The sequence below is a fragment of the Ictidomys tridecemlineatus genome, chromosome 14 (genome assembly GCF_052094955.1).
Source record: "Ictidomys tridecemlineatus isolate mIctTri1 chromosome 14, mIctTri1.hap1, whole genome shotgun sequence".
NCBI lineage: Eukaryota > Metazoa > Chordata > Mammalia > Rodentia > Sciuridae > Ictidomys > Ictidomys tridecemlineatus.
In genome coordinates, this window is record NC_135490.1 from 31982078 (window position 1) to 32009953 (window position 27876).

A 27876-nucleotide genomic window follows, 5' to 3' on the forward strand; every position below is an offset into this window, starting at 1 on the left:
GGGAAAATGATTAGATTATAATAGCCTGAACCTGGTGAGTGGGTTAATCCATTCATGGACTAATTGGGTGGCACCTTTAGGCAAGTAGAGTGTAGCTGGAGGAAGTAAATTAGTGAGGGTGTGTCTTTGAGGTTTATACTTTGTGCATGGTGAGCAGAGGTCTCTCTCTCTGTGCTTCCTGTTGCTGTGTTCTGAGCTGCTTTCTTCCAGTGTGTCTTTTGGCTGTGATATTCTGCCTTACCTCAGGCACAGAGCTCCAGAGTTGGCTGACCATGGACTGAACCTCTAAAACCAGAAGCTAAAATAAACTTCTCATCCTCTATGTTGTTCTTGTCAGTTTTTTGGTCATAGTGATGAAAAGCTGACTAAAACACAGAACTTCTTTATTCCAGTAAGCATAAAGGATAAATCCTGTTTTGCATGTGTAAAAATATGTGTGACATACACAGGCAAGATTCATATTTTCCAGGGCTACAAAATATATGCTCTTATCTGTTGTCCCAGCAGATCCTTAGGTAAGCTCTCCCGAAGACTCTCATCAACTCCAGTAATTTTGTTGGTAAAACTTATTTGTGAATTTTATGACTGTTGAAATTCTTAAAGCAGGAGAACAACCTTTCTGTCTCCCAGATTCAAACAAATTCATGGTAGAAATAATGATGCTACCTATGTCCCTAAATCCTTCTCTAATTCCATAATATCATAGGATTGCTAAGTAGTATATGGTATTGTTGTATATTAAAAATCAACTTTAAGGGCTGGGGATGTAGCTAAGTGATGGAGAACTTCTCTGGCATGCGTGAGGCCCTGTGCTTGATCCCTAGCACCACAAAAAATAAAAATAAGTTTATTTGTATCTATCAAAATTATTTAACTTTTATAACTTTTAAATCACGTTTAATTGTACCACATTTGATTATGAAATTTATTTGCATATATATACATTACTTAAGAAATTTCTTCTATATTTGATATAGAAGAATATGATAAACTATGAAAATATTTAAGTATTTGTTATTATTAATATCACACCTATATTTTAAATTCTTTAGATCCACTATTAATCTTTTGTTTGCTTTTTGTGGTGCTTGGGATCCTATCCAGCGCCTTGTGCATGCTAGGAAAGCTCTCTACCACTAATCTACACCCCCTCCCCCAAATTTTTATTAATTTATGGCCTCCGTACATGGTGGCACATGCCTATACTTCCACCTGTTCAAGAAGGGAAGGCAGGAAGGTCACTTGAACCCAGGGATTTGAGACTAGCTTGGGCAAAACAGCAAGAACTTTTCTCAAAGAAAAAGAAGGAAGAAGAGGAGGAGGAGGAGGAGGAAGAAAAAAAAATATACTGCCTAAAGTGATTAATATGCCCATTAGGGCCAAGGAATAAAACTGTTTTGCCTTAACAGATCCAAATTCAAATTATTAGTTTAAAATCTAAATTCATGTTATTAATTTTAAAATTTGGAAAATCTCTAAATCTTTATTACCATGGAATATCATAATTCTTAAAAATTATGGCTGTATTAACCACGGTAATTCAAAATTTGCCACGAATGCCATTCGGGGGCCCACATGTACTCAGTGCCTGTACATACTAAGTACTGTGAGGGGTTGAGTGATGAAGAAGATGTGAACCCTGCCTCAGAGGTCCTGTGGTATTTCAGCACTATCATAGGTATGTTTCAGAAATTATCGTATTGAGTTTAACCCAATTTAAAACAATCTAGTGAAGAGGAGTATATATTGCTAGTTAACATACATACCTGAGGCTCAAAAATGTTTTTTCCCCAAAGTCACACATCTAGAAAGTTGGAGGGGCAGAATTTGAACTCAGGTCTTTAATTTTCATCATGCCTCGGTGCAGTGCTACCATTAAGGTATAGGATACACTTATGGTGCTATTTTTTTTTTTTTTTTTGGTCTGGAGGGTAATTAATATCAGGTAGCTTGTGGAAGGAACATTTGGTGTATTTGAACTGACTAGTTAATCAATGTAGAAAAGAATGTTATTAGGCCACTTCCTCTGCAATGAGGCAAAGCATGTTGGAGGAGCAGTAGGTGGCTCATTTTATAAAGAAGGATTCAAGGGTTGGTTGAAGAAAGTTAAAAGCCTTTGAAGATTAAAAAGGAAGTGCAGGGCCTGAATGTAAAACTGCTAACATGTCCTACCAAGGGGATTAAATTTGGCTTTGTGGGAACAAAGTAGAGATATGAGCAGGTTGTGTTTTTAAAAGATAACTTTGGTAACAGTGGAAAAGGGGTGTGGATGAGACGAGAGAAACGGGGAGAGCACATTTAGCATGCTGGTACAAAGATCCAGCTGGAAGATGATGAAGGCCTAAGCCTGGTCAGTAGTTTTGTGAACAGAAAAGGAGGGGGTTAGAGTCAAGGCCTATTTAAGGAATAGAAGTAACAGGAAAGGGGCTGGGGTGTAGCTCAGAGGTAGAGCACATGCTTAGCATGCATGAGGCCCTGGCTTTAATCCACAGCATGGGGGTGAGTGGGGGAACAGGATATGGTGATGGGTTTTATGTAAGAATTGAAAGAAATAATTTTAATTCCCAACTTAGTCAACTAGGAGGAGAGCCACATAAGCAGAGGTACTAAGGGCAACAGGGGAAATAGCTTTGGGGTGAGGGTGGCATGTAATATATTTGACTTTGGACATGTTACATTAGAATTACTTAAGAGATAACCACAGTCAGCATTGGAAACTGTGTTGTAATATCGTCAGAAATGAAGCGTCCTGGGAATAGAGAAAGGAAGAGATTCATGTGGACTGATTGGTCAAAGAAGGCTTTAAGAAGAGGGCGTCAATTGTCAAAAAATAAATAATATTTCTAAATTGAAAAATTGAGTAAAAAGGCATTTAAGGTAAGTTTGAATTGAAAATGTGTTTTATGTTTGCCACTTTGTTGGACATCTGTCCACATACATTTTGATATATTTTTGTTAGATTTTCTCCAACATGTAAATGTCTTTATATTGGGTTGTAGTCAAGTTAAATATTTTTTTATATTCATCCATTCATTGATTCATTTAGTCATTCAATCTATATTAAGCCAGTTACATTTAATAATAGGAATTACATTTAAGACAATATACAGTGATAAATGCCATGATTGTAATGTCTTTTTAATATAGTGACTATGTGAAATAACCAAGTAGCATTTAATCATGAAGAGAGGAGACATTTAAGCTGAGACATCAAGGACAAATAAGAGCAAGGGAGGATGCTATTTTAGACAAAGAAAAGGAATGTCTTGTGCAAAGTGTTAGAAACCGTGGCTAAAGTTAAAACTGCAAGAAAGACTACATCACAAGGGATTTTTTTTTTGGGGGGGGGTATAGGTTAGATCTCCAGCCCTTTTTATTTTTTATTTTGAGAAAGGTGCCCAGTCTGTCCTTGAACTTTTGCTCCTCTTGCCTCAATCTCCCAAGTCACTGGGATTACATGTGTGTGCCATTGTGCCCAGCAAAAAGGGTCTTTCAAGCTTCTAGGGAGTTTGACTGTTATCCTACTGTCAGTGGGGAGCCATCTGAATTTTTTCAATCAACATATTTATATGATAATATTAGGGTTTTTGGGGGGGGAGAGGGAATTTTTGTGAATGAAATGTAAGAGTGTGGTAGAAGAAGACAAGAGTAGAGGCTGATATCATATTGCATTCAAGTGAAAAACAGTGATTGCATTAACAAAGGTGGTGACTGTGGTGATAGAAAAGAGTAAATATAATTTACCGTAGATCATCTTGCTGTAGAGGATGGGGAAGACAGTGCTGATAGAAGAGAAAATGTTCAAGAGTGACCATCCAGATTTCTGTCTTGAGCATTTGGGTGGATAGGAAGTTTTCATTCACTAGAACAGACTATGCAGAAAGAGAGAAAGAAATGCAATTTTGTGGAAGATCATTATTTTATCCTTGAACATGTTGCATTTCAGGTGCCTATGGGGATGACCTGTTGAAGACATTACGTGATTGGATATGAGCCTGGCTGGGAATTGAAGTCATGGAATAACATAATTTATGAGCTTGGCCTTGAGAAATGGCAGTGATTGTGGAAGTTTGAAAGAGACAGACAGACAGAAAGAGAAGGAAGCGGGGAAGGGCATTTAGACAGAGGGAGTAATGTGACATACAGAGTGGGAGAAAAAAAGGTGAGCATATTTGAGAATAATCAGACTTCCAACTACAAGATGAGACAGGAATTGTCCCCTTAAATCATAGACTGAGGAACTAGATTTGTTCTTTGGTCAGTAGGAGCCAAAGAGAATTTGGGCTGGAGAAGCATTTTCAAGTAAGGCATTAGGAAGATTAAACTAGGATATTAAACTCAGAGTGGGAATGCAGAGACCATGAAGTCGGTTATCAATGTATCAAAGATAGATAATGAAATTTAGAAGTCAGGTAAATTCAGAAGTAAAAAGAAAACATAGAAGAGATGATTGTGAAAATAGTAGTGTTACAGTTACATCTGACCAAACACGGCAAGGACTGGGACAGAAAATGAATGTGAGAATGGAGATAACATTGAGATAAAAGGGAAAATATGAAGAACTTGGTTTGAGGAAATATGTAGCTTTCTTTTTTGCCAGGGTGGAGGGAGTGTGGTGGTGTGGGGGGGCGTGGGGTCCTGGTGGTAGAGGTGATGGGGGTTGGTGTACCAGGAACTGAACCAAGGAGTGCTTAACTACTGAGCTACATTCCCAGCCCTTTTTTTTATAGTTTATTTAGAGACAAGGTCTTGCTGAGTTGCTAAGTGCCTTGCTAATCTGCTGAGGCTGGCTTTGAACTCAAGGTCCTCCTGCCTCATCCTCCCTAGTTGCTGGGATCATAGGCATGTGCCACCATGCCCTGCTTGTAGCTTTCTTTATATGTAGAACTTTGGAGTTGTATTTTATAAAATAATGAAGTAGAGTATGAAATAGAGTATATCAGCATATTTTATTTTTAAGGGTTTTTTTTTTCTTCTCCTCAGAGTTTATCAAATTATAGCCCCCAAACAAGACCCGATGACATTTTTCTTTTCCTATACTCTACAAGAGGAAAAAGGACTTAGAAATGTATCTGGAAAGAAACTAGAATGGGAGGACTCAGTTAGACTTGTCAAAGGCGATGGTCATCCTGGCTGGGCTAGACTACTACAGGGCAGCCAAAGAACAGCCATAGTGGCTGAACTGAGTGTTTGAGCTCATGGGCCTTGTCTGTGATCAACAGAAAAGATGGACCATTTCCATCAGGACTGCTAGTGTTTCTTTTGCTGGTATCTTTGAGGTCTGTAAAAATAAAATTCTGGATATTTACCAAGAGGAGTCTGATACAAAGTCAAACACAACAAAAGAAGGCTGGGTGCCATTTCCACTTAAGTAGCCATCAGCTCTAGGGGTGAGAAGAGGTGTCATCATGGTCTTTGCTGGTGGTCTTCACCAGTTCTGTGGTTTTATGCAAGTTATGGTTTTGTTCATGACAGTCGATTCTCCCTGCCAGACTGCTACAGAAAGCTATTTTCCTTCAGTTGTATTGCTTCCGACAGTCGACAAATACAGTGTTTATTATGTGACTTCTTCTGCCTTCAGTGTTTACATTTAGGTGAATTCTTTTCTTCAGTGACTTAACTTGTGCATTGGTTGTTATTGTATTCACTTTTCAATAAGAGTCTTTATTCCAAGAAAAACTGTTTTAATTCCCAATTAGATGAAAAGAGACTCCAGTTTGTGGATCCAAGTTTTTGGGATGCTTTTTGAGATGGGGGCAATTGAAAATTGCTTGTACTATGGAGATTAGACATTCTGTCCCCAACATGGGAACAGGTCTGGCATCAGCTGAACAGGCAACTGCCTGCCTGCCTGCCTGCCTTCCTCGAGCCAAATAAAGGCCCAGAAGGAGCAGCTGCCAGCCAGGAGGAGTGTGAGGAAATAGGAAATTGATTTGAAATAGGATAGAAAAGGCACAAGAATAAATGTAAGAATTGTCAAATATTCCCTTTTTTAGTCAAATGGAGTTGCTGCCTCTGTAGATGAAGGTGATCTTTAGTCATTCTCTCGTGAGAGTGAAAAAGGGACTGAACTCAGTACATATATAAGAAAGACGTGAAGTTGGTTTATTTCTTCACAAGTGGAAGAAAATTGAATATGGATTTGTATTTTACTTTTTGGAGAGTCTTCTTGATCCTTTAGAAATAAAATTCAAAAAGGAAGTGGAATATTCTAAACATCCTAAATCCAGACACAGGAAAAGTAGGCTTTTTTTTTGCTAGATATAATGATATTAATTAAATTTCATATTAACCAGAGAAGGTTGGGCAGTTTCATGTCTGACGGTGAAGGTCATGGGGATTCTAATTTTCTATTGACAGTGGTTCTTTTGCTTTAACAGATGCCTTTAGGCTCATCTTCATGTCTCTCTCTACTTCTTTGCTTAAGGGAGTGGTGGGAGGGTCATGTTAACAATATTTAGGATCACTAATAAGTAGGGGAGATGTTTCCCTTATACAAATAGGCAGGCTTTCTGGTGCATAACCTTATGGATATGATATCCTGGGAAAACGTCAGGGAACAGGCTAGAGTGGCAAAGAATGCAGCTTTGTCTGTAGGGTTGCAATTACTCTCTGCCTGTGAGAAGGTAAGAGGTAGAGCAGCAAGTTCTGGGTTCCTTTTAGGATCTGACATTTGGTGCTGTAACTGTGCTTATGGAGAGACTCTTATTTGTAGAACATCTTACTTGAAGTGGTTGAGAGGACAGTCATTAGAAGAGACCCTGCACAATACAGTCATGCACAGCATAATGACATTTCAGTCAGCAGGCCACAATTATGACTTTGGTTCCATCGGCTTGTGATGGAACTGAAAAACTCCCATTGCTAGTGATGATGCAGCCATCGCACTGTTACAGTACAACCCACCATGTATGATTTGGTGATGCTGCTGTAAACAAACCTACAGGGCTGTGAGTCATCGTAAAGTACAGTGAATTCAATTATGCACAGTATGTAATTCTTAATAATAAATAACTATGTTACTAGTTATTCTAATACTTTGAAGCATTATTTTAGCGTATACTCCTTTTATTTATTAAAAAATTTATTATAAAACAGTATGTTGTGTTACACTGGCAGTAGCTTCATGTATCTTGTGTTTATAGCATTTCTTGATGCATCCAGGAGCCATGTCAAGTGATCGGCATATACAGTGTAGATTTGTGTATGAGGTTCACGCAGTGATAGAATCAATGGTGCATATCTCTGAATGCATGTCTGTTGTTCAGTGACAAACGACTGGATGTAAAACTTAGGAAGAATAAACACAGATGATATGGCAATGGTTAGACGCTTACCATCAACAGTGATAGCTCACACATGCTTTGTTACCCTCTCTTGGCTTGTAAAAATCACCAAATCTCTTCTCATGAAGGAAAGAACCTCTCACCTCTCTACTCGCGGTATATATAGAGTAGAATAACACCCCCCCCCAAAAAAAACGCTGTTTTCTAAATTGTACCTGCATTAAGAAGTCACGTTTGGAAATGGCCATGTGGGCTTTTTAATTCATTCTGAAACAAAATCTTGATTTATAATCAAGGGACAGGCAACAGAACAATTAGGGGGATGGGAAGCCAGGATGGAAAAGGGAAATCCTTAAGAAAATGAGTGAATTTAAATATACAGTAACTGAAAAGTGTTATTCTAGCGTATTAGAGAAATTGGAAGGAACTAGAGATGTTGCTCAGTGGCACAGCACTTGCCTTGGTGAAGCCCTGGGTTCAGCCCCCAGCAAACAAAAAGAAAAGAAAGTGGAAGAAACTCTTGCCTGGCCACTTAAAGGATGCGAATCACCTGAGAGAGTTCTTTCTACAGAGGAAAGGAAAAGTTGAGGCCTAGCTGAAGTAAGACTTTCTTAGGTCATACAGCCTTTTATTTATTAAAAAGATTACTGTCCAGAACACAGATTACCTGATTTCCAGAGAATGTGTAGAGGAGTAGAGAAAGTGTGAATTCTGATATTTAGTCTCCTTTCATTTCAATATGCAAACTATTGAAGCTACTTTGTTTCCTTTAGCTCTTTTATTTTGCAGTGAGTACATTATATCATCAGTAATAGTAGTGATTACTCAGATAATCTAAGATACAGACAAAAAGATACTTGCTTATCTGAATTCCAGCAAAGAATTTTCCTGACGCTGATTATGAGGCTACATGTTTTTATGAAAATTGCTATAAGTAATCACCAAGCAATAGAATAAGCTTTTTATAGGATAACTGCCTTGAATGATTTAGGATTTTCCTCATTAATCATAAATTGCTATTAATTGCAACCTAATCTAACTACATTTTTCCTGTTAGACCATTTCTTTTAACCATCCTTCTGAAATCCTGCCAGAAAATATTTGAAGCTAAATTTACCCAAAATCCACTATGGAATACAGCCCCCTAAAAGTGCGATTACTCAACAAAGATTTGTACCTAACTCTGACTTTTTCCCTATACTGACCACATATATCATCTGAACTAAAGCTATCTTAGACTCTGTAGCTAAAGTGACATGGTGATATATTGATCTAATGAGTAATATTATGAAATTAATTCTAAAATACTCTAACTCATTCTGCCTTCATCTTTAAAATTCATTTGAATGATCACATCGCATAAACCTTTTGTTGAAAATCTTGCAAAGGCCTTTGGCCAAAAATAACATAGCTCTACATATTTTCACAGTGGTTTCCATTTCAAAGTCAAATTACCACCAAGTATGGTGAAACACCTTAATAATCTGGTGTCACAATCTTCCTCTTGATACTTGCCTTAGTGATTATAATCTTTGGTTTGACATGGCCTTAGGAGTTAGGTTCACTTTGCTTTGCAATTTACCTTTCAATGTCTAGATCTTTTAGAAGACTTGATTCCTTCCACAACAATTCTAAGAGAAAGAGATAGTCCCAGAAGTTTACTATCACTCAGAAACTGAAATCCCTCAAGACTAGACACCCAATTGGAGTTTTCCTTACTTGGCAGCCTCTGTCTTTACCTGTTCTTTACAGCTTCCTCCGCCCCCACTTCTTTTTAGGGCACTTGATTCTTCTCACGTAGTACATCCTGTGTATCTTTGTATGATTTCCCATAAGCTGTTGAATTTGTTCTTAGCAAGACCCAAGCATACTTAGTTTCTACAAACTGATATAGACCCTAGGTAGAAATTTACCAAAAAGATCCAGTATATGTTTCCCTACAGAGTATCTTAAATAATGGAAATACAGTTTTCTTCCCAACTTTTACATTCACCTTGCCCTGGGAGAATTAAGGAAGGCATTTCATGTGAAAGTACCTAATGTGTTTCAAGCACATAATAGGCATTCAATATGTGTGAGTGGAATTCAAGTCTAGAAACTGACGAAAAAGAAAAAAAACTGGTTTGTATACTGGCTCTCTCCATTTCCTTACCATCCACACACTTTTCAACAACCATTAAATCTGACATTCACCCCATTACTCTGCTGGAAATTATTCTCCTTTAGGTCACAAATTGCTTCTTCCTGCCAATTTCAAGAACTTTTCTTCAATCATCATAAGTATTAATTTGTGACATGGAGCTGTGTTAACCATTGCCCACCCCATTCCCAGAGCCACTTCTTGAAATCTTTCCTCCAGGACTTGTCAGGTTACACTGCTGATTCTCTCTAGTTTCCTAAAGGTTGCCTTCTGTCTCCCTAGTGTCTGAACCTCTTCAACTTGGTTCTGGAATGTAAGCATCTCCCAATATTTGCATTTGGCCCTTTGTTTCCCAGTTTACTCATTGTCTCTGAGATCTCCTCTAGGCTCATAAATATCATTGTTTTAGAACCTGGTTAGTAAATCTATAGTACACCACTAAATCCCTCTTTCCATCTTACAGTTCTTGGGGGTACATTTAGATAGAGATGTCTAGTGGAATGCTCTCTTCACTCCATTTCCTCTCTCTAAGCCTCTTGTCTTCTCCTGGAACTTCCTTCTCTCCCTGGGCCTAGATCTCTAAATTGGAATCTGGTTCTGACAGGTTGTGGCTCTCAGCTATCTCCACCCTTAAGGCAAAGGAAGTTTAGAAGGAGATACAGATGAAAAAATAGATATCAGGAAATAGCAAAATATTAATAAATAACCAACTTTAGCGTGTCAATGTGGATTTTAAGAGAAGATTTAATAATCATCTTCAAGTATATAAAGGCCCCTTGTTGATAAAATAATCACCAGCCACTCCTCATTTTACTGAAGACTGAGTGAGAGCATTTGGGGCTTTGGAGATTTAAGTTAGAAAATATCAAAACAGAATTACCCTTAGATAGCAATGTAAAACATTGTCATGAATTGCTTGGAATTGATATGGCACAGCAGGGTTGTGGGTTTTTTTAATAAATAAATTCATCTGTGTGGGGTATAATTTAGATGGGACTACATCTGAGAGAGATCCTGGGAGGTATCACCAAACTAGATTACTTATTACATTTATGTCCAGTTGAATAGTTGTGGGATTTAATAATGAAAAAGTATATATTATAGACTCTTAAATATACTGTTTGAACTACAACAGTTGGTATGTTCCATTAGGTCATTAGGTCATTCTGACTTTGAAAAGGTTATATTAGGTTTAGGAGTGTGTATGCTAAGTGTGTTCTTGTATCTACCAGAGATACAAATAAAATAAAATAAATTAAAATAAAAACAATAATTGTGCAATAAATAAAAATGATTAGAATGTGTTCATCAGCAAGAAGTTTCGTCAGTCTAGACTATTTGTTTCCACTGTTCCATTCACCCACCCTTTCCAGAACCATTATTTATTTAGTGTCCTCTTTGTGCAAGATACCAAGCTACCAGCTAAGGAATCAGCAAAGAAATGGTCCCTAACCTTGAGTATCTGTGGTCTGGAAGGAGTTACAAGTAGACATGTAGCAGAATATAGTATGATGACTGTTAGAATAAGATTTTTACAGAATTCAATGGGAATACAAAAGAGGGACTCTCAAACTGTCCTTGGTGCATCACAGAAGACTGAAAGGAAGAAATGACTTCTAAACCAAGTTGTGAACAAGCAGAAAATGGCCAGATAAAAAGCAGAGGCATCAAGCATACTTACAACAGAAATGACAAGTAGAAATGTACCCCTACATAATTTATGTACACCAAACAAAAAAAAATCATTAGAAACATATTCTACATAACTCTCATGAAAATATTTTAAATTAATTAGATATCAGGAAATAGCAAAATATTAATAAATTAATACATTATTGATTACCAAGATTTATTTGACAATATAGAAATGTTAAACTATTTGAAAATAATGATCTTAATATATACAGGTTATTTGGAAATTTTGATATTATAAATTTAAAAAATGAAGGTAGAAATCTGTGTGATTTCTGTGTTCTGTCCACTGCAGACAGGAACTGACCTGTGTAGAGCTATTGCCACTCTAGGCAACTACTCATCTGACAGTATCTCTAATCATCAATGGTTATCTAATTCTTGGTGTCTAAACAAACAAAATAACTGATAGTAATGTATTTAATTCAAAAATATGTTGTCTAGGTTTTTTACTTTTAAATTAAAATGTTTTTTGAGAACCAACCCTAGTATTTGGGGGATGGGTAAATGGGATAATAGTTGAAATGAATAGACCAGATTGAAGATATTGTTCTGTAATTAAAACTATTCAATCATTTTTATTTATCACATCTACATTTTTAAATGTGGACTGTCAAAGAGTATATACAAGATATCTCTCCAAATGTATTCCTGCTTTTCAAGACCTAAAAATAAGATGAACCCCAATGGGTTGCCAAGCATGGACAAACACTGCCATCCCTGGGTAGGCCTGGGAATTAAGTCTGGATGCCAGCAGATGCTGTGTCCCATGTGCCAGGTATGAACAGCACTCCCTCTCTCTTGGACACTCTAGTATTTCCTCAGTAGTGGAAATTTATGATGGAAGTAGGCTTCTATATGCTTCTTTGTATTAAAGACTGCCTTCTAACATTGCCTTTGGACTCCTGGTGGCTTGACTTGGGCCTTCAGCTCTTGCTATGTACTTAGTTCCTGGCATCCTGGTAACCCTCAGCTAACTCTTGCTGGCCATCTGGATTTCCCATGAAGCTCTGCCCTCCTGCCCCTGGCTTGTTCTTGCCACCAGGTAGGAATAGTTTCCCTTACTCACCTCCTTCCCTCCAGCTTGGACACTTGCCAGTACAGGGCTGAAGCTCACCAAGCCATTTGGATTGAGTGCATTGCTTGATTGCCCCCTGCAAGGAGTCCAGACCTGTCACACACACACCCAGATCCTGCTTCCTCCTCTTCCCTGCTTGTCCAGGCTGCAGAGGACCCAGCAGGCTTCTGCCCAAGGTTGTCTGAATTAGGACAAAAATAAGGACCAGTTCCTTTGGCACATAGCAAACATGATGAGATCTCTAAAGGAACAGTTTTAGGTCTTCCTCATGTATCAGATTGCAGAAAAGTGTGTTGTGTGTGTGTGTGTGTGTGTGTGTGTGTGTGTGTGTGTGTGTGAGAGAGAGAGAGAGAGAGAGAGAGAGAGAGAGAGAGAGAGGGGACACCTTTAAAAGAGAAAAAGAAAACTTGCCTTTTAGAAATAATTTCAGATGTGGGTCATTTCTGATAGTAATGAAATAAATATGTATATTGTGGGTGGAATTTCCTGTAGGATAAACAAAGAATCACCTACATATTATGCTAGCCTTTTAGATTTGCTATAGACATCTGTGAAAAATTATGAATTGGCCATTCTTACAAGACTTTGTTTTCAAACCTTTATTTCTTTTCCAGTATAAATGATAATTAAAGTTTATTAGAGAATGGACTTAGAAATATAATTTTAAATATAGTCTTTTGTTAGATTAGAATGGAGTCCACTTAACTGGTAGAAAGTTATGTGCTACTGACAAAATAACAGTTTGCGAAACAAAATAAAGTCTAAAATTTATTTATGGCATGGAACTGGAGTAGCCATACCCTTACTATGTACCAATTTATGTCAGTGCACTGCAATTTTAGTAACTTAGTTTATTTGACATATTTATTTTAAAAGTGAAAAACTTTTAAAATAAAGGTAAAATTCTTAACGGAGTCCATTTAGATAAATTACAGTGACAGATGCATACTGACCTATGACAATTCCTAAATCAGATATCTAGGAATATTTTTGATCATTTCATTCTTTTATAACATCTCAGCTTGCATTGCAATGTTGGCATTGTTACTTTACCTCTAGAGGTAACTTCAAAACACAAGAGAAAGAAGATTCTGTGCTTCTTTTTCCCCCTTACAAAATCTACAAATTATCAATTTCTAAAATTGAATATCTTGTTTTCAAATAACTGATGTGGCTTACCCAGAAAAACTTGATTTATAACATATTAACTACTTAGTCAATATTGTCTAAATATTTAGTGAAATGGTTAAACATTAGGCTCAGGGAACCATCAAACTTAGGACTGCATTTCGCCCATGACAATCCATAATTGTATGGGAACATTCTCAACCTTTTATGTTCCTGTTTCTTCCTCTGTAAAATGAGATAATATTACTTGCTTAAAGGGACTCAGATAATTTTTAAAAAAATGAACATGTCTGTTGAACCAAAGGTCTTATTCGGCAATAGAGCATTTGCCTTGCATGCATGAGGCCCTGGGTTTGGCCCTCTGCACTGTGTATGGGAGAGGCGGGGCATAGGTGTCAAATGCTTAATATAATGTTAGCCATAATACAAAGTGCTCAGTGTTAGCTTTTTTCATAATCATGTATTTAGTATAGTAATAGGGGATAGATTTTTATTTTTTAAGCATCTCTGACAGTATGATTTTTGTGCTTAAAACTTAGAAGGGAAGTAATCATCTCAGTTTCATTTACCTTCTAATTTTTCTTCAAGGTTGTTGGCCTAAGTAGAGAGAGGTCAGAAGCACTCTTAATATGAAACTAAGTTGGTTCCAGTTTGAAGTAACCATTCACTCTTGGACTTTTTTTTTTTTAATACAATTTGCTTTGATTTGGTTTAGTTCATGCATTTTTAAAAATCTTCCTTGTGGTGTGCAGTCATTAGGCTTTTATGCCTAAAGAACTGAATTCAGTTATAAGTAAAATTCATTTAATATTGCAAGTATGATTCTATGCGGTTATTTATTCACAACATAAAATAGCCACATAATTCAACATATTTAATAGTGTCTGCTCATGGAACTGTGGGGAATTCTGCAGATCTTAGACGAGAAGTGCTTAAGTTATGGAAGGCAGTATCTATTATGCTAATTACCCCTGACATCATCAATATGGCAAGTTATAGAAGAGGAAAATAGAAGTTGAATGTGTGCATTATGACTGTATGTCTCTATGGAACTCTTTGGTGGACTCCTGTGTTTAAAATATGGCAGTAATTTAATGCACGAATGGGTGTGGTCACAAAACCGTGTTTTCTTGGAAGACATATGTGGAAACCATCCTTCATATTTCAGCAATAGAAATAGTTTAAAACCACATCTCTTCCTCTGCCTCTTTCCCATGGGCTGTTGCTGCTACTGCTCAACTTAACTCAAAGTAAATCCTGGATAATTCTCAAGAGATGTTGTCTTTGTCCAATTTGAAAAGAATTTTGTATTCAGAAAAGATAAAACCAGATATACGTGTACAATATTCCAATATAGTCCAATATAAAAATTTGCTTAATCTGGTGCTGATATTTATAGATGGACATTGCTTAATTAGCATTTTAAATTGGAACTTTAATAAATGCTATCAATCAGTGACCAATTTACATAGCATTTATCTGGGGAAATGAGCATGCCAAATATCAGTCTTCTTAAGATTCATCTTGACCCAAACTGTGATTTATTTAAGATCTTAGAACCTTTAGTTCTTCAATTAGAGTGTTCATCTTTCTGTGTTCTAATGTTCTAGTCTAGATTGGCAAATTTGTAGTCATGAAAAATCAAGGGGTACATTTCTGAAGTGCAGACAAGCCCCCATATCCTGGTAAATTTTAACTGTTCAATGTTCTGCCTATTTAATTCTTCTAAGATTCAAATTGGATAGCTTCTTCATCCTCTAAGTAATTATATAGTGTTTATTTGCAATTAGTTTAGGCAACTCCCCCGGAAGAGTCACATGCATTTTAACGATCTTTGAAATGATCCTTTTCAAAATATTATGACTTTGAAAGTTATTTGTTTAAGAGCTAGAAATCTTTTGGTGTCCCACAAAATATCTATTGTTCTATTTTTTGACCCAATTTTACTAGAGAGAAAGAATTTAAAAACCTGGAAATAACTTCGAAATTTAGACTGTGTCAAAGGAATGTCTAAATTTTAGATAATTGCTATGCATTTAAATAATTTCTATGACATCTTAGTAATATCCTAATTAAAGGATGAATATGCTGATCAGTAAGAGAGGAATACACAGGATGGTAGTGATAATCAGGTTATAATAAGATGTGTTTGGTGAGTCATGTTTCTAGATGAGCTGAAGAACAATAAGGTATACAGACTTTGCTTAAACATAGAATACCTTCACACACTTCCATGCATGATAACTGATGTGTTGGACGATCATAGAAATAGAAAAGGAAAAGTCCCCTCAAAAAGGTAAAGAGCTATTCACATTCTTCTAACATTAGATATAAAAGTGACAAAAATCAATCTAGAGGTAATATGCAAAAAAAAAAGAAAGAAAGAAAGAAAGAAAAAGAAAAGAAAGAAAAGAAAAGAAGAAAGAAATTCCTGTTCTTGTTGAATCCTGGGAATGTGGAAAGAATTTAATCTTTACTGGAGTAAGGGGGGGATTTATCATTGTAATCTAATGATAAATAGAGAACACAGATCCTTTGTTAAGTATTGGAGGTGGATTGGTTTAAGTTTATATTTAGAAGTTAAAAAGTGAAATCAGAGCTCATATGAATATGTTAAGAGTATTGTGACAAAGATTTTTTTAAAAATTTCTTTCGTGTTTACTGATAAAAGTACTTGGGGAGTTTGGGAACATTGGAAGAAAACACAGGTAACTTAAAATTCATAAACATTGATTTATTCCTCAGTGTAATGGAGGAAGAGGCTGAAGGGGGTAGGTAGAACGTTCCAGAAAAAAAAAAAAAAAAAGAAATCGGACAATGGATTTCTGTAGGCAGTGCAAAAATAATGATAAAAGTGCATCTGAAGGGGGGAAAGGACAATTATAAAAAAATAAGAATTTAAATGCAGCAATACTTAAGTACATTTTATTTAAAAGTGAAGCAGGTCAGAACACCACATTGGCTACTTCACATCAGGGATGTCCAGTCCTGGCACATAATTCAGAGCAGCTCAGACCCCTTGAACACACGCCCCCAGCTTCTCCTCTCCCCCAGGGGGGCGGGAGCCTGACTGGCTGGCGCGGACAGGGTGCAGACCGCCCCGCCACCGTCCTGGCCGCACTGGGGGCCAGTGGAGGGGCTGAGCCGCGGCGGCCGAGGCCAAGCGGCGATTGCGGAATGAACGGGTCCCCGCGGCGCTCCTAGGCGACATCCACCCCCGCACCCGCATGCCCCGCGGGTGCCTGGCTTCGGGGCCCTCGCGCCGACCCCTCCCGCCTGCCTGCGAGGTACCGGTGTGCCCGCCTCTCCCAGGCGGCTTGTCCCGGGAGCGCTAAGACTTAGTTTGGCGAAGACGTGGGGAGTGCGGCCGTCACTCTGCTTTGGATTAAGTAAACATCTCGGACGTGGGATGCATGAATGGTGGCAGAGCAGGGGTCGGATTCATTCATGTGCTGGGAAAGAGCTGCTTTTGTGAGCACGGGAAAGTAGTGCTCATAGAGAGGGAGAAAAAAAAAAAAAAGAAAGAATCCGTATTGCAAACCCACAGCAGCCTGCGAAACCACACCGGAGAACACCGATGTTCCAGCGGTCTGCCTGCGTGTGGGGGGGTGAGGATCCCTCCTGCCGCGGTCTTCAAAGCTCCTCGGCGACCAGTTTTCGGTGCAGTTTTCACCTTCTTCGTTTGGGGCAGGGCTGTTGGAATGCTCCGGCGTGTGTGTGAGTATGTGTGAGTGTGTGTGTGTGTGAGTCTGTTGGGGTGTCGGCGGCCGGGCCGGGCGGCGGGCGCAGGGCTGACGGGGCGGCGGCGGCGGCGGCGGTGGCGGTGGCTGCCCGGCCCGGCTCGAAGGGGTTAAGCGTCGCCGCCGCCCCCTCCGCGGCCGGGTGTAAACAGAGGAGCCTCAGCCTATCATGTCTGGCTGCCGCTCGCAGCCCGAGCCCCGAGCCCGGCGCTGTAACATGATACGCTCCAGACCGAGGCAACTTGGCAGCGCCGGGCTCGGCTCCGCACGGCCACAGCGAGGGCGCGCCGCGGCAAGGTGGGTGAGCGGCAGCGGCGGCGGCGGCGGGTGCCGCGGCCTGGGGTGGGTGCGCGGCTCCTCGCGCGGCTCCGGGAACCGCGGTTCCTCGCGCGGCTTCTCGGTCGCTCTCTCGCTCCCGGGCGCGCAAAGGCGGCGGCGGCGGCCGCAGAGGCGGCGGCAGCCCCGGTAGCGGCAGCGGCTCCGCGGGTCTCCCTGCCGGTGTCGGAGAGGGAGGAGGCTCCGCGCGGGTTTGAAATCGGTGCAGAGGCAACATTAGCATCTGAAATGAGGTGGCTTTTTAACCCCTGAGGGGCCGAATATAAGGATTTAAAAGAGGCGAAGGCTGAACTTTCTCCTTTACTCTCCGTCACCCGGAGTGGTGCAGGTAGCCGCGGGCAGAATGGAGTCTTTTGTTCCCGGTATTTTTAATTAGATGGATTTTTTTTTTTTATGAGTAGTATACAGTCCTAACCTATGAGGTAAAGCTGTCTCCCCCCCCCCAGTGCATTTCTGTGACTTTTGCGATATATCTTATCGAATTCGCGAGGAGCAAATCTTAGAAATAATGATTTTGGATAATTTATGTGTGAAATGTTTAAAAATCTGCGTTTGAGCGTAAATGAATCAGCCCTTCGGTTCCATTAACCGAAATCCATCATGCTAATTGCTTAATGGAGAAAAAGGTACAAAATAATCTTGCTAATTAAAAGAGCAGTTTTTCGCCTGCGAAATACTTAGTGTGTGCTTTTTTTTTTTTTTTTTTTTGTCGTGAGGGCTTTACAGAGTGGAGACTCTGAAAGCAATTCAACTTTGTAGTTGTGCTTCGAAGCAGGTTACTCCTGTGGAAGAATAGTTGGGAATGGTTTGGAAAAACTTGTGCAGTGTCTGTTAAAGTAAAAAAAAAAAAATCATTTGCCCATTTGTGTAGTATATTTTAATAAAATAAAACAAGGATCCGTGGCAGCTCTCAGAATGAGATATCACATTTCTTCCCTCTCGTGGGCTAGCGTCTCTATCTCTCCGGAATATCTTATAAATGATATGTACAGATATATGTGCCTGTGTCACAAAGTCATTTTGTCTTCGGAAAGCCTAATATAATCAAATTCAGTGCCTTAAGATGGTGTAGTTGAAGATTTGATCCCCTTCCACTAAAGTGGAAATACTTTCAGTAATTGAAAGCAGATTCACGTCTGGAGTTGTACAAGCCAAGGTTTTCATTTTTAAAATAAACCTTTTGTTCTCCGATTTAAAGTGTTTCAAAGATCCATCCAGAGAGCCCTGTGTGTTAATTGTTAAAGTAGTTCTTAGAAAAGGGATTGAAAATATCCAGAGAAGGCATTTTAGAAATACAGCTAACTTAACTCAGCCTCCCTCTAAGTAGAATATTTTAGTGCAGCATATACTGTCTGTGCCCCACATTTTGTTTTTTCAGCAGATTCCCAGGCATTACAATGCATCTGTAACGTTCAAACCACCAAAACCCCAAGCAGAGTCCATGTGTTTTCAGAGACTAAAAACCTGAGAAATTTTGGTATTTTCCATTTTATTCTGTGATTTACACAATTTGATGAGAAATTTGAAATCTGGCATCAAGTATGTTGACTTTAAAGAGATGCTGATTATACACTAATTGATCGACTTAAACTTAAAAAAAAAATATGATCGCAGGTTGTTAACCTGGTTCCTGTCTCATCTTTGGGGCCTGACTGTTAAAAGCTTTAAAAAAATGTCTGTTAAAGACTGAAATTAGGATACATTTTAGACAAAGAGGGAGTCACTTGATCTTTTATTAGCTGCAAAGATAGGGAAGAATGGAGATGTATAAGAGCTTCACCTTCCTTCTTCGGGACATGAAAATAAACTAATTATAAGGAAAAAGTTTAAAGAGTTGTACTTTTAACAATAACAATTGAGACTAGAAAAAAATAGGAGTATTCTGAATGTTTTTAATTATTAGTTTCTTAACATGTTATATTGATTATTAATAAAACCTGAACAGAGCATAACAAGGCAGTTGGATTTCTTAGAAACCACTTGATAGCTCTGTATTTTACCTTATCTCCTAGTCTTCCTGATAGTCAATTGAGCACATTATAATAGATGAGAAGTGAAAACTTCATTACATTTAAAAGGATATTTAAGTATTGTTATTATTTCTCATGTACAGTTTTCTTATATGATATCAACATTTAAAATATTTATCAAATTTTTATCAAATAAAATCTTACTCAGTTTTGGCTGTGTTGCATCATGATTCTTAGATATCAGTGGCCTAGTGTGTGGTATAATAGAATTTAGTTTTCAAAGATTTAGATAAAGAAAAGTGACTTAGCGTGGTCTCTTTCACAGATATCTGAACACAGATTTTCAGTGTAATATCCATGTCTCAACATTTAAACTAACCCTTTTTGTGGCTTCTATTTACTGTTAGTTCTTATACCCTTAGATTTTTTTTTTAACTTGCAAACAGGGTGCTCAGAATCTTCTGTCATCTGAAATAATATATTCAATTTATCATGGGACTCCTGTCTTTCATAATGTAGGCAAGTGGCAAAGGAGGCACTGTCTAAATACAGTGATCTTGATAATTAATGCCATAAAATAGATTAAAATGCTGTATTCCAGGTATTCATTTCCTTAAAAGGGCCACCAGAACAGCGTTGCTAAGCACCCGTCACCACTGCAAGTAACAGAAAATGACCCAAATTAAAGAACCTGTTCTAAGCTGTATTCTTGCATTTTCTAAAGTGCATTTCAAAAGGTTTAACAAGACTCATTCAATTAGTGGAGAAAAAGGATCTATTTTCAGCTCTGATCAGCAATTAAGAGATTGGGCTTTGGAACATCAGTTCTTTATGTTTATAATTTATTTTGTTTCCTAGGTTTTACTTTAAACAATTGTGAGTGGAGATTTTTTAACAAACTACCTTTCTAGTAATCCAAATGTAAATGCTAAGAACAGGGCAATATATTTGTTTACAATTTTTATGTAAATGTTATTTTTTATTAACTTTCCTCATTTAAAAAAATTAAATTTTACACTAATAGGGTATATTGCCGCTTTCTTATAGATGTCTTACTCTGAAAATATATACGTAGATATGAATAAATGTATATACCGATAATATTCTGAGTTAGTGTAGATATGAGTACATTCCCACCTAACACTTGAGAAATTGAATATTTTTCTTTATGGATATTTGATGTTGTGAGAATGGTACCATGAAGGAGATAGATATATTGAAGTAAGAAAGTAAATAAAAAAAATTGGGACAGTGTTTTTTTTTGGTTGTTGTTTTTTTTTTTTTTTAACCTCAACAGTGAATTGTACCTTCTAGGTTTGACCAGAACTTCTAAATAGTTATAGTTTAAAACCTAGCCAGGGCTGGGGTTGTGGCTCAGTGGTAGAGAACTTGCTTAGCATATGTGAGGCACTGGGTTTGATTCTCAGCACCACATATAAATAAATGAATAAAATAAAGGTCCATCAACAACTAAATAAAAAGAAAATTAAACAAACAACCAACAACAAACCCTAAGCCACTAATAGAGTGTTTAATGAGTTGTGTCTCCCAGTGACCTGGTTCTTGGCTAACAGGACAACCGTCACAAAAACAAGTTGTGAAGTTCCTGGTAGAAAGAAAGGAATGGAAGGATAGGGTACTGTTAGAGGAATAGGGGAGTAGAGCAAGAGGATTCCCAAAGGTTTAGATTAGGATTATTGGCAAGACTTTTGCTGTATCACATTGATCTGGACAAGTCTGAAGCATATAAATATAGATTTTACGTTATTAATCGTAAGTGCTGCTTTGGCTATAATCTTATGTGAAGTGATTCCATATCCTGGAATACTGAATATTTTAAAGCCAAAATAACACTTATTCTTTCTTCTAAAAGAGATAGTTTACATTAGAAATTCGTTACATTTAGATTTATCAGGTTGTTTGGCATTGCAGATTTCTCTAGCAAGAGGTAATATAAAATAAATGGAATTTGTACAACTTATTGGAATTTTTTCTAGAACAAAAAGTTATTACAATACACATTTAAGTCTTCGGCCTTTTAATGTAAATTGAGGTTTCATTTTAGGTACTTGGAATGTGTAGTTTGTTTTTGACAGGTCAAAGTTTGTTTTTCCTACTACAGAATAACCATAGTAGGGAGTAGGAGTAGATATTATATGTGTTTGAAATGGTATGTACTTCAATATTTAAGAAGCCAGTTGTTTAAAAATTGATTTTCATATTGTTTGTTTTGGTTACAAACCTAGCTCTTGTTCAATTACAAATTCCCTGCGTAAGTTTTGAAATACTCTTAAGTTTTAGTATGTCAGTTTGAGAACAGCTACCTCTTTGGTATATCAGAAACAGTTTATGCCATAAATGTTAGTGGTTGTAAATTAATTTCACAAGAGAAGAATAATAATTGAAAAGTACACTCAAATATTTAAGGCCAAATTGCACCTCAATAATAGATATATTTGGGAAATTGCATGCTATAGTATTTAAAAGAAAAAGAGTTTCTCTCTTAAGTGTTCTTATTCTCTTTCTTTGAAGTTAGACAGTGTTTGACCTGAACATCTTGTTTTGTGTAGTTAAAAGGCAGAATGTATTATAAAGAACACCAGAATGACTAATATAGAACAGGAAATACTTCAATTTTTTTCTAGTTATGTATAATAACAAACTTTTTGAAAATTTAAGATGATGTGTAGAAATTTTAATAATTTTTTTTTAACATTAGTTTGTGCATAACCTCCTTTTGCCTTAATCTTAAACTGTTTCCAGCAGGGAAAGAGAGGATCTGCTGTCTAGAGACCTGTAAAATGTAGTCAGAACTCACTTTATGCCATTTCTTTTAAATAAAACAAAATTACCTTATACAACAAATTTAACATTGTTAACCTTTTATAATTATTTAACCATTATTTCATTTTACCTCCTGCTTAAAAGTTGTGCATTAGTGGAGCAGACACCTGGCTGTGCTCTTAAAAGTTTATTTGTCTTTCAATTCCTGTGATAGTAGGGGGCAGTACATCTCCTTAATTATCTTTGTTCAGGGAAATGCTGAAAGGCCAAGGTAGTTAAACAAGGCCATTTGGATTTGTGAGGTCGAAGTCAGATGCAAGGAAAGTGGTTAAATGCATTATCATCTTATTGAGTCCATCATCAGTAAAGTGACCTTGATGGAGGTGGAAAAAGCCATTGGCCATTTTTATGACAGCCACCCCTGCTTGTTTTATCACTGACAGATTTTTTACATATTGCTTTATCATATTTCCTTCTTTTTGTTTTTATATATTATTTTCTCTCATTATAGATCATCATAGTAAAGGTGAAAACTAAAATTAATTTCTTTTTAATGATAGTAGATTTTCCTTCAGAACTTCATTTCTTATGATGATATATATATATTATATATAAATATATATATATATATTCCATATGTATGGAAATATATGTATTCCCTATATATATGGAAATATCCTTTCATTAAAAATTAAGGTGATCAGGCTAGCTGACCATTCTGTATTTGCTTTTAAGGGTCTTTTAATGATGACTATTAGTCTCTTTGCAAAGAAGCTGCTATTCTACCACTTTTCAAATTGTTTTTTATGCTATTAAGAGGAAAGACTTGCCAACTTCAATTTTAGCAGTAGGAATAATGTTTGTTTTAACAAGTGCCTAAGTATGTTTACATGAAGGTTATTCAAGTTTTAGTAGTTCTCTTGCTGCTGTTCTAGTCATCACTTCCCTTAAGAAGTTAAAACAAAGCCTTAAGATTTATAGTTTATATTTCTCAACTTTATGGCCAATATTTTCCTTGTGATGTATTTTATACCAACTCTAATAAAATGAAATTCTTGCTTAAATATTTGAACAAGTATTGTTCAATAAGAGGAAGAGTTTTATTAAATGCAGTACAAGGTCTAACCTTTTTGGAAACTCCAGTTAAAGCAATTAAGTGCTGCATACAAGATTTTTGTTTTCCTAGACAAAGCTGTCAAACATTACTGATTAGAATTTAGCTTATGCTTTACTTTTTACTGCATTCTTTTATGTTACAATCAATCAGAGCTAAATACAAATCTTATCATAAGAAAGAAAAAGTTGGCCCATTAACAAAATACTTAAAATGTTATTTCAAGCTTTATTGGAGATGGAGCTATCTCCTTATCATCGTGCTATGAATTATGTAACACTAAAATCTCAAGAACTCAGAATCACCAAAAATAGTTCCTTCAGGAGAGCCACATGTTTTGATGGCAGAGAATTTATTCTCTTAATTTTGTATTTAAAAAACAAACATATTGGATTGTCATATGCTTAAAATGAGCTATAAACCCTCCCATCTCCCTCTCTACCCACCATCAGGGCCTGAATTCAGTCTCTTTTCATCTCTTCAAGTCGGCTTCATTAGTTTTCCACCCTGGTTGCCCTGCCTTCTGTCTGTCTCTTTAATCCAGCCTCCACGCTGTCATTACAGTTGTCATCTTGATTGGTGTTTTATCAGACCCTTCATGATCTTAGACTCAAAACTCCATTGCTCTTTTCTGCATACCTTTTCACCTGTGCTTCAACACTTTTGCCTGTCTTTGTTAAGTTAGACTCTTCTTACCGTCTCACACATCTTTCAAGAATCTACTTGCATGGTATTTCTTCTCTGAAACCCTTTCTGACTGCCTGAGGGCAAAGCTGGCTGCTTCTTCTATACTGCCATTGCACCCAATACATACTTCTATTATAGCACTTAGCACAATATACTGTAATCATTTGTTTACATTTCTTTCTCCCCTATGAGGGGACAAGTTCTTTCAGGTCACAACTGTGTCTTAATCACTTTCTTATGTACCAGAACTAAGCCCAATACTGAGAAAATAATAGTCAATAAATGTTTGTTGAATGCTTATTGAATGAATATATTAAATATAGTTTAATTTCTTAGTCACTGAAGATCATTACAAACATCAGTTATTTTATTGTTCTGTAAAATATGATAGTTTACTCAGGAGCCCTTGAGAGATAGGTGGCCCCAAATGGGCAATGCGTACTATAGTTACTATCCCACACTTTTGAGCCCTTACTATGCTAAATGTCTTATAAATTTTTGTTTTGTCACCACATCTCTTTAAGAAGGAATTTTCCCATTTTATTGATGGGGAAATTATTACTCATGTAGCTTAACAGAGATATGATATGTAGGCTATACAGTGTGATTCCAAACCTCCTAAATATCACACTCTATTAAGTGCTTTAACGTGAGCACTTCCAAGTACAGGAGAATATATATATATATATATTTGGTACCAGGAATTGAACCCAGGGACACTTAACCACAGACTTACATCTCCAGTTCTTTTTAATATTTTATTGAGAGACAGGGTCTCACTAAGTTGCTTAGGGCCTGACTAAATTGCTGTGGCTGGCTTTTAACTTGTGATCCTCCTGCCTTAGTCGCCAAGCTGCTGGGGTTACAGGTATTCACCACCATGTCCAGCTCCACAGGTTTAACTTTTAGGATGGGTTTTTTTATTTTCTTTCCTCATTGTTTACTGTCATGTTGTACTTCTTATTACTCTGTCATCAAACAACCAAGATTATTTTTTGTTGTCATTTATTCATAAAATAGGCATAAATAAGTTTTGAGTTAAAGATTCTACTCAGAGTGAACCTTATTAATTTATTAGTTTTGGCCTAATATCCATTTTCTTGCATTTTTGGTCAGGTGAGAATTTTAGATAGTTGAATACCAATTATATGTTAGATGTTCCGGTGAAGCAGAATGTTAATTTCCACAATTAAAGACTTTTTTATAAAATTCAATGAATCATAACAGTAAATTTGAATAAAAATATGCTAAAGTTGCATTATCATAGTTAACTTGAAACTTAAACATAGTAATAAAGTTACTTGTAACAGAAACACACATACACACACCATACTGAATATCATATTTGTACTGCATACTGCATATTTTATATGTGGAGAAACCAAGGCCTAACAATAGTTAACATGTATCGAGTATTTAGTAAAATCTCTTTTCTGTGCTAAACCCTTTATATAGATACTATTTCATTTACAGAAAAATTCATGGAGTTTAATACTTTTATAATCCCCATTTTAAAGGTAGGGAAATGGAGGCACAGAAAAGTTGAGTCAGTTGCTAGAGATAAAGCCAGGGTGTCAACCCAGATGAGAACATACCTAAGTCTGTTCCTTTCTCCCGTGGGAGTGGCTGGAAAGCACCATATCATTCTGCTAAGAAGTAATGGGCCCCAGGATACCCATAACACCTAGTATGTACCAGGCTATTTATGAAGTAAATATTATTCCTCAATTTATTGATGAGAAAATTGAGGCTTAAATATATTAAATAATTTGCATAAGGTTATTGAACTACTAAATTACAAAATGAGTTTAGGAACTGAAGTTCCAAATTTATGTCCTTCATTACTGAATTTAGCATACAGTGTAGTTGTCAAATTAGGATTTGTTTTGATTTCAGTCGGCTTTACATAGATATTTGGCACCAGTATGTAGCCTTTCATACTGAATGTTAGAAAGATTTCCATATTTGATTAAGGCAAATCATTTAATTTGTCAACAAGTAATTATAAGGGAATATGTGTTTTGTATTTTTGTTTTTAATCTTTTTGTTTGTAATCTTTAGATTTTCCTTTAGTGAGGCATGATCATTATGATCATCTGTGGTATGGCTAATGTCCCCTTCTTGATTAATATCCAGCAATGATTAGCATCATTGATTAGAAAATTAGTAAATTATGCATTTATTGACACTTCTGTTTCCCATTTAATGGCTTGTTTATTTAGCTGATGGCTAATGTTTTTACTTTCAAAGGCTATTAACTCATCAAAATGGTATTTATTGAACCTAGCAAAATGATAAATTATGTTTGTATTTACTCCTTTGTGCCCAAGGCTAATCTATTGATGATCTTATTTTTCACAATTTTGCTCTGCTAAGATCTTCTACATAGGAAGTCAAATTGGTACCATTATTTGATGGTGTAACCTTGGAAAAGTTGCTTAACTTTTCCGGATTGTACCTGGAATAGGAGAGAAGTAAACCAGATCAGTGAATTCAAACAATGAGATTTCTTTTAAAAGTTTTATAGAGTTTCTTCAAATGATTCAGAATTCTTGGAAAAAAAATCCTATTGCAAATTATATTAAAAACTTTGCATGAACAAGTAAAACATATAATGTCTGTTTATCTTTTGTGCTATTTAGCTTATTTTTATCTGCGAGTCCTGCTTTTTCTGTGTATATTTTGCATTTTTGGTTAAGGTATCCTTGTAGGGAAATTTTTTTTTTCCTTGCTGGCTTTTTATTGATTCAGCTTGCCTAAGGAATAGGAAGAAAGAGCATCCCCTGCACAGAAATCTTAGGTAAGGAGTAATCTTACCACCATGCAGGAAAATGGTTAATATGCTGTGGACTTCCTGTGCTTGCTACATGGTGTCTTTGGTTTTAATTGAGAGTCTGAAAATGAAGGAGATTGTCCTCATTAGGAATAGATTATTATTATTCCCAATGTCATTATAGTACCATTAACCAGAATGTTTTGGAAACTACTCTTTTGAAATCGAGTTTTTTGAAAGTCACAAATAAAAATAGTTCTTATTATATAGGCATGCCTCATTACTTACCTTCCTCACGGGCTTGACTAACCAACATTTGGCTATTTCAAAAAATTAGATCAATTCTCAAGAGAGTATTTACCACAGTTAATTATATTCAGAAAAAAATAATGCTTAAAGCCCGTGAGACCTTTTTGAAAGAGAAATTTCAGTGTTTTTTGGAGAAATGACTATATCTTTTGAAAAAAATGATAACTCTGAGTTGACCACTTTGAAGACAATAATAATCATATGGATGAATTTCAGTATTTTAAGAGTTTGGTGACAATACATTATGGTCCTTTTTCGTGTCACAATTAAGGACTGAACCACAAGGATGTTCCTAATGGGCAGAATAATGATGTTTAGAAATTCAGAATTTCATAGTTGTTATTAAAGTATAATTATTGATTTTAAACAAGACTCTTAGCCTTATTTAAACTGGTAAGATCTATGAATATATGACAATATGCTTGATTTCTTTAAAGTATATTTAAGCTGAGTGCATTGGCATGTCTGTGATTCCAGCAACACAGAAGGCTGAGGCAGGAGGATCATAAGTTCAACCTCAGCACTTTATTAGTGAAGCCCTAAGACCTTAACTTAAAAAAAGACCCTGTTGCAAAATTTAAAAACGGGGTAGGGGGCTGGGGATGTGGCTCGAACCCTGGTACCAAATAAGTAAAGTATATTTAAATTTCTTGCATATTATATTTCATACAAAAAGCAAAGTTTAGTCTTCACTTGTATGCTTCCAGTTAGGAACAGGAAAGCCAATCTGCAAGGGCTTCCATAAATTAAAAAAAAAAGTATTTGCTTTCATACTCAGATTCCAGTATAAACTTCTGATTTATTAAAATACTTGTTAATTTACTAATTAATATTAGAAA

General features: G+C 36.6%; 1 protein-coding gene across 17 annotated transcripts in view; it reads left to right on the forward strand.

Moving 5' to 3' along the window:
* Positions 1–27876, forward strand: part of Tenm3 (teneurin transmembrane protein 3) — a 2430710-nt gene that overhangs the window by 2087014 nt on the left and 315820 nt on the right. The window contains exon 1 of one of the 17 annotated variants that reach the window (XM_040294128.2): positions 16660–16984. The exons of 14 other annotated variants lie outside the window; for them this stretch is intronic. In XM_040294128.2, the coding sequence (XP_040150062.2) occupies positions 16738–16984 (247 nt within the window). In that variant the 5' untranslated portion in view covers positions 16660–16737. Of the gene's footprint in view, positions 1–16659; positions 17042–17215; positions 17362–27876 lie in introns of those variants that run through there. 2 more of the 17 variants (XM_078031016.1, XM_078031015.1) reach the window with 2 other exon arrangements.